The sequence below is a fragment of the Corvus moneduloides genome, chromosome 2 (assembly GCF_009650955.1).
Source record: "Corvus moneduloides isolate bCorMon1 chromosome 2, bCorMon1.pri, whole genome shotgun sequence".
Classification (NCBI taxonomy): Eukaryota; Metazoa; Chordata; class Aves; order Passeriformes; family Corvidae; genus Corvus; species Corvus moneduloides.
In genome coordinates this window covers 37,034,586-37,047,815 of record NC_045477.1, presented here as the reverse complement: position 1 = coordinate 37,047,815, position 13,230 = coordinate 37,034,586, and the positions used below count along the sequence as shown (strand labels likewise).

Sequence of the window (13,230 nt, the reverse complement as noted above, 5' to 3'; positions counted from 1 at the left end):
TAACCAAGGTACTGTCACAGATACTACCAACTAATCCACAGATTACTGTGTCAAATGAGTGTTAAGCAAAAAAGGAAGCATCCTTTTGAATAAAATACTGTTGTTACCTACTGGAAACAAGTATTTGGAAAATTAGTTACTTGTTAAATTTTAATGAAAGCTGCATTGCAACAAAATTCATTTAAAGCTACCTGAAGGCAGAGCTGTTACCTTACAATGATCTATTAAATACTTTCAGTCCAGTAACCTTGTTCTCTGAAATGTGATTTAAACCTATGATAAATATTGATACTGCAATGTTATTGCTGAATTCCATGCTTGGGAGAAAACTAACCTAATGTGCCCAGTGTGCTTAACTTAATTTGTTCCTCCTTAATGGGAAATTGTGTATAAGGAGGCAGAGTTGTGCTTCTGTACCCCAGGGGACTTAATTTTAGAGGTTTTTTAAGGGAATGCCTTGTAATCAGGTTATATCATTATATGCATAAAACCCCAAATTTTAAGTGTTCTGCCTATAGTGAAAGCAGTTAAGATTTGGAGTGTCTACTCATGAGCAAAACCTACAATAAAGAGGTAGTTTTAAGTTCTTTAACTGCAGCTTTGTGAACTGGAAGCTTGTCAGCTCTTCTGTTACCAGTTTTACTTCACTGGATTAGTAACTTAACTGGGATGCTTGTGCTTTCCAAGAGCAATTAACAACTGTAAAGAAGAGAAGGCTGGTAAAATGAATGGAGGATATTGAAATGTAGTTCAAAATAAGCTTTTAAGAGAAAGATTTTCACATATTAATAGAAAAATGAGATAATTGAGAGAAAACATGATAACAAAAGGCAACAACTCCCAATTGCTAAACTTGACAGTGTTTCATAGTTTCCTCACATACTTTTGTAAGAGTTCATCTCCTTGCTGTGTGAGCACCGTGGCATTGATCAGCACTTCTTTTGCTGTTATTTTTCGTCAACATTTTACTTTACAACACGGCCAATTAAATTTGTTTCATTTATTATTACACAGTTGTATTGGCACACATTGCCTGAAGACTTGGGTATGGTTGGGACTTGTACAGTGGAAAGTGGCCAAAAACTTCAGTGTGGTTGAGTGGCAATACCCAAATGCTGAGTGGATAATTCTTAAGCTAAACCATGTGTAATTTTAACGAGTTTTTGTATTTCATAATTGTATTATATAATGCACATATGTTTTACCTTAAACTGTCCCATGAGGGTACTTAAATACGTATAACTCTTCAGGAATATATTGCAACCTGCAGCATTGTACGTCCTCCCTTTTCCTCCATGCATTGCAGGTGTTCTTCCCTGAAGTTGTAAATAGAGTTTTGTGCAGACTGAGCAGTAGCTGTGGGAGAGCTGATAGATTTGGCCAGCTTCTCCAGCTTCTTCTCTTCTGGTAATTGTGCTTTAAGAGTGTAAAGCTGCTTGAGAGGCAAGTGCTGAGTTCTGCAGTTGCACTCTGAATCCTGTATAAATATCTGGTCCTCAGGCAAGTTGTTCTTTATCAGACTGTAGATGACAAGAATATTTGCAAAACCAGAGTCCAGTCAGACTGAATTAGATGGGCAGGGGTGGTTTGAAAATACAGAAAGAAAAGCTGGGTTTGTTTCATCCATTTCTCAGTTTTACCAGGACTGAACACTAAGTGTATATATGACTATGGAAAGTAGCTGTCCTTAATGATTGTTCTTTAAAAAATTTGTGACCTCCCCCAAGTAGTCCCCAAGTGCCGATCTCTGCTGACAGTTCAATGAACACAGGATTCCCATGGCTGGCAGCATGGCAGAAGCTTCATTCCAGCTCTGCAGGGTCCCCAAACCTGCCAGGCTTGCTTTGTCTGAATTTCTTTTAACCTGCCTGCAGCTTTGTTCTTGCTTGTTTGGCTGTTAAATTTTTCTCATGGCCAGGTGACTATTGTCTAATTGGTTTACCTTGTTTCTCATTCTATAGTTACTTGGTGTAGACATAGTTTTATATAACTACTAAAACTGAAGCAGGTTTACTGTGTAGAGCAACATACTTCTGATTCTAGTGCCATGTTGCAGAAGGATACAAGCAGGGGCCTTGAAAACTGGGGCATGGGATGTGGTGTAGAGAACCACAGACATGGGATGATTGGAGAAGAGGCACTTCTGAATAGTGGAGATCCCAGGAAGATAATCAGCTCATAAATATTATAACTGCTTTGTTCTTTCTTTTTCTTTTCTAATAGAGACTATTCTTTGATCACACAGTTATGATTTCAAGCATACCAACAATGAACCTGTCTTTACTTACGAAGTGGGTTTCTTTCTGCCTGTAATGAGACTGGCAGGATGTTTGTGTTTGACTCCTCTGCCGTGGCAGTGGGCAGCACTGCCCTACTGTCAGTGCCCACACTCCTGCAAGGGTAGTGCCAGAGTAATTTGCTGTGTGCTGCAGGCTGAAGAGAGCTTTAGCACAGGCAGAAGGTGTCCAGGCACGCAGGCTCCGGCAGAGAGTATGGAAATATGGCTTGGGAGAGAGCTGAGGAAACAAAAGCCGTGCTTCAGTAGGGAGGTGTTGGTTCCAGAAATATCTGATAGGATGAGTGACCTCAGAGAGATCTAAATCTTTCAGTGCTCAGTGTTCACAGCTGACCATGTTTCCTCTGCCTGAACTCCTGCTTCTTATGGGTTACGTAAGGGTGTGTTGTCACAACAGTCAGCAACTGTGACTTGGGACTTCTAAAAGTACAGCCAAGTTTGGAAGCAATGTGGATGGCAGCATCAGGACTATGTCAGCTGCACTGTCAGCAAGCTAGCAAAGCACATCTGGGGAAGGTGCCATGTGAACTTAGCAAGTCTATTCTTATCCGATACCCTCCTGTGAAATGCTTTTCTATTATTGCCTCTCGTGTTCTTTCCCTTACTGAGAGGTTGGAATGTGTTTGGAGTTTATTTGTATCAGGTCCAGCCCTTCCGCATGAAGTGCCTAACAAAGCACTCTTACTTCTCCTCCTCCTCCTCTTCCTCCTCCTAGATTCTTTGAGCTCCCCAAGCTGAAGAAGATGTTTAAGGGTGCAGGATCCATCAGGAGAAGCACTGTATTGATGCTGGCAGGAGCATCCTTGGCTTCATAGATTCTAACTGGCACGAGTCTCAGTGGTGTAATGGGAACAATCTTCTACCTTAACAAAGACTAAATTCAGCTCCTACTGGTTTCTCTAAGGACACTTCCTGTGAGCAGGTGCTGTTCAGTGAGGAACAGAGCACTTTGGTTCTGCTCAGAACAGCAGAAGCAAGATTTCTGTATTCCATTTAATAAGTGTTGTCTTCTCTGCTTTGCCATAGGGAAGTTCATGATGTTCACCATCATTCAGCTTTTTCAATAGCACTGTTAACTGTACATAGAAATCCCATGAATGAAACTAGAGGAAAAACACAGGTCATGCTGAGTATGTCCAGTTCCTACCAGCTGCAGGAAGAGGTCCCCAGATAAGTTTGACACAGTGTCACCAGGAGATTCCATCACCCAGTGTTACAGATTTCTTTCCAAAGACAAACCAAAGGTATTTCAACCATAAGCGAATCTGAATTATGGGATCAAAAGTTTGGGTTGGAAGGGGCCTTTAAAGCCCATCTACTCCAACCCTATTGCCATCTTCAACTAGATCAGGTTACTCAGAACCCTCACCCTGAATGTTTCCAGGGATGAGGCATCTACCATCAATCTGGGCAACTTGTTCCAGTGTTTCTCCATCTGCATTGTAAAAATCTTATTTATATCTAATCTAAATTGACCCTGCTCCAGTTTCAAACTGTTACCTCTTGTACTAATGCAACAGGTCCTGCCAAAAAAGTTTGTCTCCAGGCTGAAATAAACTTCCAGGCACTGTCCCTTTGGAACTGATTTTCTAAAGAGACAATTGACAACCCAAATATCCAAGTGATACTTTGTTCATCCAAGTTTTATTTTGCCATATGGTTTAGCAGCCCCTGTCTAGGCTGAAGGGTCAGTTTCTCCCAGCTGTAGGATTCACTGATTGCTTCAGCCAGGCTGAGTGAAGGAACTGTGCAAATGGAATTGGGGAAGGACCGAGTAGGTGATCTAGTGTTATCCATTTGTAAAGAGAGTGTGAAAAAGTCCCTTCCCACACCTTAAAATTATGGGCAGGCAGAGCTACGCTTTGGACTGAGGAACAGAGGCTTACTTGCTTGTCTATAGAACATAAGATCCTACTCATTGAGGAAGGAAAGGCAATTGGAGCTCTGAGTAACTGATCCTTTCAATACCAAGAGTAAGGGATTTTGTGGAAATCAGTTAGTATAAGCCGTTTATAAGTGGTTTGGTTTCCTTATTTGTAAGTGTTTGGCTGTCGCTTCCCTCAGTAGAAATTAATAGACAGGAATGGAAATAGATTTAATCTATTTTGTATACTTCTCAGGATGTAGCTGGCTATGATGAATCTCACATTCACACAGTTATCAATTAAGTTGACAAGAGGAACAAAGCGATCAATGCCAGCTGTGCACTCAGCCTGTTGTGAGCTGTAATTTATTCTTACAGCTCCAAACTGCACAGGGAAACGAGGAGAGATTGTATGTTCTTTTGCAGCAGCAAGGTAACAGTACAGAACCTCAAAGGCTAGCTACCACTGAAAGACTATGTTTACTGGTGAAACATTTGTTCACTGCCTTATACATCTCTGTGAATGAAGGAGGAAGCAAGTTTCATCAAATACTTCCTTTCTAGTGGAAACTCCTTGTTTGCCTTATACTCTGATGATGCTACAGCAGCAACAACTGACAGATCCAAGGTTGGCTGCTGCTCATAAGGAAGGAGCACTAATGTTTTTTTCCACCATCTAGATATCCTAACCCTCCCTTGGGGGCACATTCAGTACTGCCCATCTGTAGTACTGTAGTACTACAGTAGTACAGTACCAGTACTGTAGTTATGATGGAGCAGGAAGGGCACACGATCCAGAGAAAGGGAAAAAAAAAGCCAGTGCAGTTATGTATCAGTCACATCATTGCAAGATATCCTTAAACAATAAGTTCAGCTACAGATGTGGAGATGAACTTATTAACTGTGAGTGTCCTCAGTTAGGTAAAAATAAAGAGAACCACAAAAATGTAGTCACTGTTCATAGGATCATAGAATGGTTTGGGTTGGAAGGGACCGTAAAGATCCTCTAGTTCCAACCCCCTGCCCTGGACAGGGACGCCTTCCACTAGACCACTAGCCCCATCCAGCCTGGCCTTGAACATTTCCAGAGATGGGGCATCCACAGCTTCCCTGGGCAACCTGTGCCAGTGCCTCACCACCCTCACAGTAAAGAATTTCTTCTACTCTAAACCCACACTCTTCCAGTGTGAAGCCATTGCCCCTTGTCCGATCACTGCAAGTCCCTGTAAACAGTCCCTCTCCAGCCTTTAGATACTGGAAGGCTGTAAACAAGGTCTCTCCAGAGCCTTCTCTATCCTAGGCTGAACAATCCCAGCTGTCTCAGTCTTGTCCTCATGGGAGAGATACTCCAGCCCTCTGATATCTTCATGGCCTCTTCTGGACTTGCTCCAACAGGCCCACATCCCTGTTAAGTTGGGGCCTCAGAGCTGGAAGCAGCACTTCATGTGGAGCCTCACCAGAGCAGAGGGAGAGAATCACCTGTTCTGTGCCCCAGCATCAACTACTCCTGTCTCTTATCTGCAGGCTGGCAAGGTCAGTTTTGCACTCCATTTCTCAACAAAAGAGGTAAAGCATGGACTGTGGAAGTGCAGTTTCCTCCTTATGTGCCTAAGGCTTGACTTGTGAAAAGCAATTGAACAGTAAATTATGAGGACAACATCCACAAGTACACAATTCTTTGTCTTCCGTGAAGGCTTATTGTAGGGGATGCCAGTGAAAGCCTCTCTTCTTGGTGGCATATATCCCCCAAAACAACCTCCCACAGGAAGTAATTTCTGGTTCCCTTGTTTGAATTCAAGGCATCTGAGATGAGAACAACTCCTCTGTCCTGCTTCTCTAATTCTGTCCTTTTTAGTACCACATCTGTTCTATTCCCCATAAAACAAAGAGGATTTTACTCCCACAACCTGGTGCAATTTATGGTTGTGAGAAAAACTGTACTATATTTTACATAAGAGAAGAAATTGGTTAGTGTCAGTTCCCACAAGTGATTCAGTAAAATTCTAGCAATTTTATTCATTTTAAAGCATGTAAATGAGAATTACATCTAAAGGTCAAATGAAGCAAGAATTTATTTTTTTCCGTTTTATGCAAATTAAATGGTTTTGTACAACTGGCCTTCCCATGCATTTCAGTTCCTTTTTGAAAGCAAAATCAGCTCCTGCTGGGAAACCTTCTTCAGGTCTTAGTTGAAGACAGAATTATCTCAAGCCCCATGTCAATAGTAACAATGTCCTCGAGCTCCTTCAGATGGAAAAAATATGAAAGAGATTGCCCAGACAAAAATAGGAACAAAAGCTGCCATGGGTTTGGAACAAGAGAAAGTGCCAAAAAGAGCAGGGAGGTCAGGTTTTGGTTACCCCCCAAAATCTTTATTTTCCAAAGTGCAGATAAAGGAGGGAGATGCATAGTGACTTTCAGAGGGATGGACATGCACTCCACTGAGAACATGCTTCTGCATTTCTCCATATAAGCAGCTGTTTTCCCTGATTATCAAGAATGACCAGTATTGCTTTGGGAATCAGTAGGAGGGTCACTTTTTTTTTTTTTTTTTTAAGGGAAAAGAAAGCTAATCAGTGTAAAAAGCATTCACCAGTCTTGCAGAATAGATTCTGAAATGCAGAGATGCCTTTGGTGTCTAATATTATAAAAGTAATTATCAGAACAAGACAAATGGACAGGCCGAGTGCTACATTTTTTCTGTCAAAATGTGTGCTGTTGAACACTGCTATGGACAAAATTTGCAGGTAGCTTGGCAAATAATGGTTTTTGCAACTGTACATCCAAAACATTGGGTCCTCAAAGTTGGCAGATCTCTCAGAAAATTTTAAGCAGAAAATTATTGTTCCTGCTTCCCCTGCTTCCCACTTCTCCCCACATCCAGATTTGCTTCCATCCAGGGCTGTTCATAAAGCTACAGTTCTGTTAGTACCAGAGAGGCAGCAATTCCTAGCTCAGGAGTTCTCTGACACACAGAGCTCTGCTCACCTGCCATGCAGTTTGGGATGCTGGAGACTCAGGTGGAGCAGGCACTCAGGGAGACAGGACCACTGCAGTAGCCTGATAACTCTGCATGCCAGACTCTGCTGTGGGAGTTTTCAAAGCCATCATCTTATGCCACTTCCTTCAGTGTTCCTGCTGCTGCCTGCACAGTGAAGGCTGCAATGGAAATCTGCCTCTTCACTTCTTCCCAGGCTTCATGTTGATCAGCTTTGCTTTCAATATCAAACATGGCATCATAGATTCCTGGGAAGGATTCTCCTGCATATTTGTTGTGGCTGCTTGGAGCAAAGATAACATGTCTGTGGGGAAAGAAGGAAAATGCAATTATACTGAACAAAAGAAACTATTACTGGGGTGTGTGTTCATTGTATGTGTGCTATATAGAGCAGCTGTGAATCCCAGGAAGATCAGAACTTACTAAATACACAGGAAACTGGTATTTAAAAGGACAGGAGCAGTCCCAAGAGCAAAATCTATTGGAAAGGGCACAGATTTAGGTCAGGTGGCCTTCTCCTTGGGAAGAAATGACGCATTTGTCTAATTAGGAACAAAACCATGTTACATTTTTTGAAAATGGGAGCTCAACAAACTTGTCAAAGTAATTTGGCAATCTGGAACAGGGAATAAAACTAGTTATAGGTGTGTTGTGAGAAATGGAACAGAAACCTCAAAAACAACTAAGTAGTGCATGATGATCAGCAGATTACTTACCTGAGAAGGGAATGTAAAAGGAGAGGAAAAAAATCTGTGGGTGAATTCTTGAGAAAAGCATCAATTCTTCAGAAAAGAAGTGATCATATTGGATCAGAAAGGCACAAATATCAATCTTATTTTTTGGTGTGGGGTTTTTTCCTAAATAATGAATAGCTACAGATCTCCTCAACTTGATTTTAACTATGAAGTATCGAAGCACATTCACAGCATGTGAAAGAGTCCTCCCAAATGAAAAGAAACATTAAAATTACATTAATAAATGCAAGCAAGTAAGAAATAATAATTTAAAAATCCCATACAGCTCTAAATAATACCTAACACCCAACAAGAACTCCAGAAAGAAATTATTTCATTCTTCCCGAAGTGTGAATGACAGTTTATCCTAGGAGGATGGAAGTGTGATTCTCAGTTCTACCTGAAGAACTGAGAACGAGAACTTCTGGCATGGTGTGAAAGCCATGCATCAGTGAGTCAGATATATCCAGTCATTGGGAAAAGGGGGATACTGAGAGCAAAGTGAAGTGGTCACATGCCTGACACTGAAAGCTGGGTTCTCGTCAGGTATTCCTAATAAAAGCACTGGGTTTCTAGAAAGGATATAGTAGTTAGTGGTTTAAGCTTTTTGGAGCACCTGTAGAAGCAGCCAAAGCTGCGACAGATGGGGCTCTGCAGCACAGCTCACGGGCCTTTGTCCTGTGTCGAAAGGTCTCTCCCTCTCCAAACTCTCCCCAAGCTCTCCCTTTTTGGCTTCTCTCTTCAACTGACCCTCACTACACATCTGTTCTCATTGTTGTCTCCCTTCTACTCTACCATCTTTTCACATTTCTTTTCAATACAGTTCACTTTCCACTCAGTCCTCACTTTGCAGATGTTCGTTCACAAGAGCACGTTGTAACAGCAGTAGTACTGAACACCTACAAGTAAACGGCAGAGTATGATGGTGTTGTGCTAATATAGAGAGAGCAAAAAGAGAGGAATTTGGCTCCATGAGACTGATGTAGCCAAGGAGTTCTCCTTAAGGTTTATAAACAAAGTCCACTACTCACTGGATTGTACCTAAAGCAATGTGCTGAACTGTAACTCCTGTGAGACCTATACAGCAATTCAGCTGACCAGTCAGCTGCAAAAATACAGTGCCTTAGACAGCAGGTCAAGAAACTTTTAGCCTCACCTGTAAAACTTCCTTCCTGGCAAGCCCAGAGGATCAGTGAAAGCTCTTTCTATCAACATCAGCTGATCATTCATGATGCGCACTGCAAGTGAACTGCAGGAGAGGGAGGTGGAGAAATGTCACACAGTGGGGAAACATGTTTCATTTAAAACACTTTTCTTCTCTTTTTTTTTTTGGCAGGAAAAGAAAAAAAGAAGACAAGTGCGGTCTACAGTTCACAAAAAACCATGAGGTTTTGCAAATGGAGATACTGAATCCATGTTATATTAATGCATTGGTATTTTTGTGTTAGAAAACTCAACAAGATTTCACACTATGCAAAATAAAATGGGAAACTTCCTGAGAGTGTCAGATACTTGCTTAGTATTAAATGGCACTGGAAATATGCCACCTAAGAGAGGGGAGTAGAAGGCTGAGATATACATCAAGATGAAGATAGTTAAATTTTGGTGTCCACCCATAAGCCAAATGTCCATAGTCCTGTTCTAATCTATACAGTACCATAGTAAGGATGAGATTCAGCTGCCTAAACACAACTGGTACCATATGTGGCCTCCAGTCACTGCACTCAGAGGGCACAGTAGTCCTGCAGGGCCCTTAGGCTTGAAAGCTTGAAAGCATCTCAGATACTCTGAAGCATCATCCTCTCCTTGAAGTGTGCTGAAAGTACAAATTCTGGCATCACCTACAGCACTCAATCGTAGGTGTCTAAATAGAGATCTCAGTCCAAGTCTAACTTTCATTGCTACCTGCCTTTCCATGCATTACAGTAATTTTAATGACAACCTGATACTAGTAATAAGCTCTACAGCTCATACTATCAATCACAGGAAACATTCTTATAGCTGCTAATTCATCTTAGCAGACACTGCCTAACTCAGAGTTCAAGGGCTCTGTTCTACACTAATCAGAGACAATCCTTGTATAATAGAAGACATAAAGAACTTCCACTCTGGGTACCTAATGTAAATATATAGATGTATATAAATATACATCTATATATGTATATATGTATATATACATATATTTATGTATATAAATAGATGTAAATATATACATTATACATATATAACTTTTTTTTCAGACTTACTCTTTCTTGTCAACTTGTTCAAGTCTCCTGTGAAATTCAGCAGCAGCCTTTGAGAAGTTCACCACAGCAGAAAAAAGAGGATCTAGGAATGGAAGGACTACATTAACAACTTCACAGTATCTACTAAGCCAAATATACCTTTCAGTAGCCCAGTGAGAGAAGATCTACGTCTGTCTTGCTGATATAATAGCATTAATTTTCTTGTCTTTATATAATTGTCTTTATATAATTGAGGTTTCCCTAATGCAGACTTTAAAGAGCTGCACTACTAGCAAGTACCCTTTGCAATGAAACCAACAGTAAAGCAGAATGCTTGGTAAAGCTTTCACAACCATACATCTTCCCTCTGCCTTGCAAGGAAAAAATTGGCTGTCATTGCAAACTGAGAGCTCTGCAGTTTCCTATTGAACAAATGCCCTGCAGTGTTCAGGTATAAAAAGCCTGACTTCCATCAAGAATACCAGCTGTTCCAGAGGGCTGTGGAAGAACAGCAGGATTTCACTCTAGGAGAAAGATGTCCTATTCACAGCACAACAGGAGAGTGTGATAACGTGCATTGAGCAGTGTTAGGTGAGGCACAAAAGGCACAGCTGTCGTGGCACACAATGGCAGACACGGTGGATTAAAGCAGCCGAGTCCTGAGCTTTCTGCATGCTGGAGTTGCAGCACAGGAGGTGTCGCTGCCATGGCCCTCCGTGCTGTCCCGCCGCGCTGCCACTCAGACCCCAGGGGTTTGCCTGGCTGTGTGCAGTCTGGCTGGCAGGAATGGCTGCTGCTTCTTCCTGCCCTCTCCCTGCCAGTACGTCCAAGACATGTGGAATAACTTGGTTATTAGCAGCAGGCCTTCCTTTTAATGGCAGTAGCAGCTGTGATGATGTTCTTGCAGAAGGCTCTATTTAACACAGACCTGGGAAAAGTGTCGATTTATGCAAGTAATTTTTGTAGAATATGTAACAGGTGGATGTTATGAGGCTAACTTCTGGCCCCACCAAAACTCAACTCAATTAGAAAGAAGGAAAGTTTAAGACTTGTAAATTTTGCCCACAGGTTTCAGAAAACTTCAGCTAAACCAGAGTATCCTCTCTTCGATTGCACAGGAAGATAGGACATACGATTAGATCATCTCCTAAATCCAGTCCTCCGTTGGCAACTGTTATCCCTTCACTGTTTATACATTTATCACCCAATTTCACATGACAGGCTTTCTGTTCCCAGGACTCCTATTGAAAGCTGCTCCTCAGTCTCATTTGCTCTTCTATTTCTAGCAAACTTATTTATTCATCACGAGCCTACACTTGCTTCTTCTTGTCTTGATACTGTTGTTTAGTTGATGCAATTGGAGGCACAGATTTTGTGTATCCAAGTTGTTTATGGACTGCAGCACAGAGGGACACATCACCTTGTGAGGGTGAGAATTCACACTTGTCCACAACCCTGTGGCAAGAGCTCTAAGTTTCCCAGGGGCAGAGTTCTGCCCTGCTGACACCATGGCTATATCACAGCAACAGATTATATTTCAGAAGCAGTAGGAGGGGATTTAAGAGAGAAAAAAAAAAAAAGAAGATCATCTGAAAATATGTAAGAAACTTTCTGTTTGTGTTTGCTAGTTATTCGGTGTTGTCAATGCTGGCTATTTTAGAAAACATCACATTTCTTTTTTCCCCAATTGAAAACATTATTTCCTGATAGCATATGGCTACAAGCACATATTTTATGAAAAAAAAGTTTCCAGCCTTCATTGTTGCAGAGGAACAGCTAAAATATGAATCTAAATGCAAATAAGAACCTTAATCTATTATTTTAAAGGACAATTATATGATTTATTCAGACTTAATTAACAATTTTCTGACATTCAGTGTTGTCAATAAGCAATTCTATGAAAATGCTGAGTGAAATAAACTTTAAGTTTCACAGTATTGTAAAAACCACCTATGTTGTTTAATGTACTCTGGTGCAATAGAATAAATAAATTAGAAATTATAGGTTCGTTCAAGAAATAATTTAAAATCCATCAGGCATCAGAGAAGAGCCATGAAAATAATGAAAAGACTGAAAAACATGCCTTGTAAAAAAATGGTCAGAATGACACATTTATAAAGTTGTTAAGGAGAAGTTTCAGTGTTATCTGTGTGAAAAGAAAAGCAAAAAGATCCAAAAAAAGCAATCAAAAAGATTGCTTCTAGATTCTAGGAACACGAATAGATGCATTGGTCTGGAAGTAGTTTGTGCAACTTCTAATCTGAAAATAGATAGAAACTCAAACAATGAAAATAAATTATTTCACAGAAATTTTGATAGATATTCCACTACTGCAAAATAATTAGATTTGATCTTACAAGACATGATGCAGTGAACGCTAGAACATACTGAAATAATTCCTTGTGTTTTGTAGAATCTCAGACCAGATGATCCATCCCACAAGGCTTCCTCTGTCTCAACTGGCCTTTTTACAAAAAAGGGTGTCTTTTTAAAATAGTCAAGAATTTTGCACCTAAACCATTACATGAAGTTTCAAATGTAATTTTTAATTTCCCCCGAATGTGGGTTCAATTTGAGTTACTTACAATGTTTCACACACCCCAAACGAGGACTGCATCTCCAAAAGGCAGTTTTTGTTTCTAAATCATGGGTTTGTCAGATAGCCAGTGAATTAGGACTGACTGAAAAATCTCCTTGGTGCAGAAACACAAGGAGCGATCGAGGCAAGAAGGAAAAAAGAAGAAAAAAAGGGGAGACAGAAAATGACTGTGGAAGCTATCCCAGCCTGGCTACACTCTGCTGCTTTAGACCTGTTTTATGTGCTCCAGACCAATGTACTCAAGTGCCCAGCAAATGTATGAATGGATGTATTAATGCGGGAGAGCTGGAGAAGTGCTCCTGTGGCCTAAAAATGGCAACCAGGCACCGAGGGGGATGGTGAAGCTCCCTGGGGTCAGATGAAGTCTTTGGCTGAAGAGGAATGATCACCCGTGTCCCTCAAGTTCCAAGCAGTTGCCATAAGCACTTGACTTGTCTTCTTTTTCAAGCAAGGAAAGGAGAAGCAGGCTGAGATACCTCTTTGTCCTACATTTGAGGTCCTTGACTGCCCATGA

General features: G+C 41.0%; 1 protein-coding gene across 4 annotated transcripts in view; it reads right to left on the bottom strand.

The window, feature by feature from the left end:
* Positions 1-6,151: 6,151 nt before the first annotated feature.
* LOC116439507 (N-acetylated-alpha-linked acidic dipeptidase 2-like) overlaps positions 6,152-13,230 on the bottom strand; it is a 32,289-nt gene continuing 25,210 nt past the window's right edge. For 3 of the 4 annotated variants that reach the window (XM_032099130.1, XM_032099132.1, XM_032099131.1), the window contains exons 17-20: positions 10,139-10,220; positions 9,592-9,708; positions 9,049-9,141; positions 6,152-7,462 (exon numbers count right to left, since the gene is read on the bottom strand). In XM_032099130.1, coding sequence (XP_031955021.1) covers positions 7,273-7,462; positions 9,049-9,141; positions 9,592-9,708; positions 10,139-10,220 — 482 coding nt within the window. In that variant the 3' untranslated portion in view covers positions 6,152-7,272. The remainder of the gene's footprint in view (positions 7,463-9,048; positions 9,142-9,591; positions 9,709-10,138; positions 10,221-13,230) is intronic. The other variant, XM_032099133.1, reaches the window with a different exon arrangement.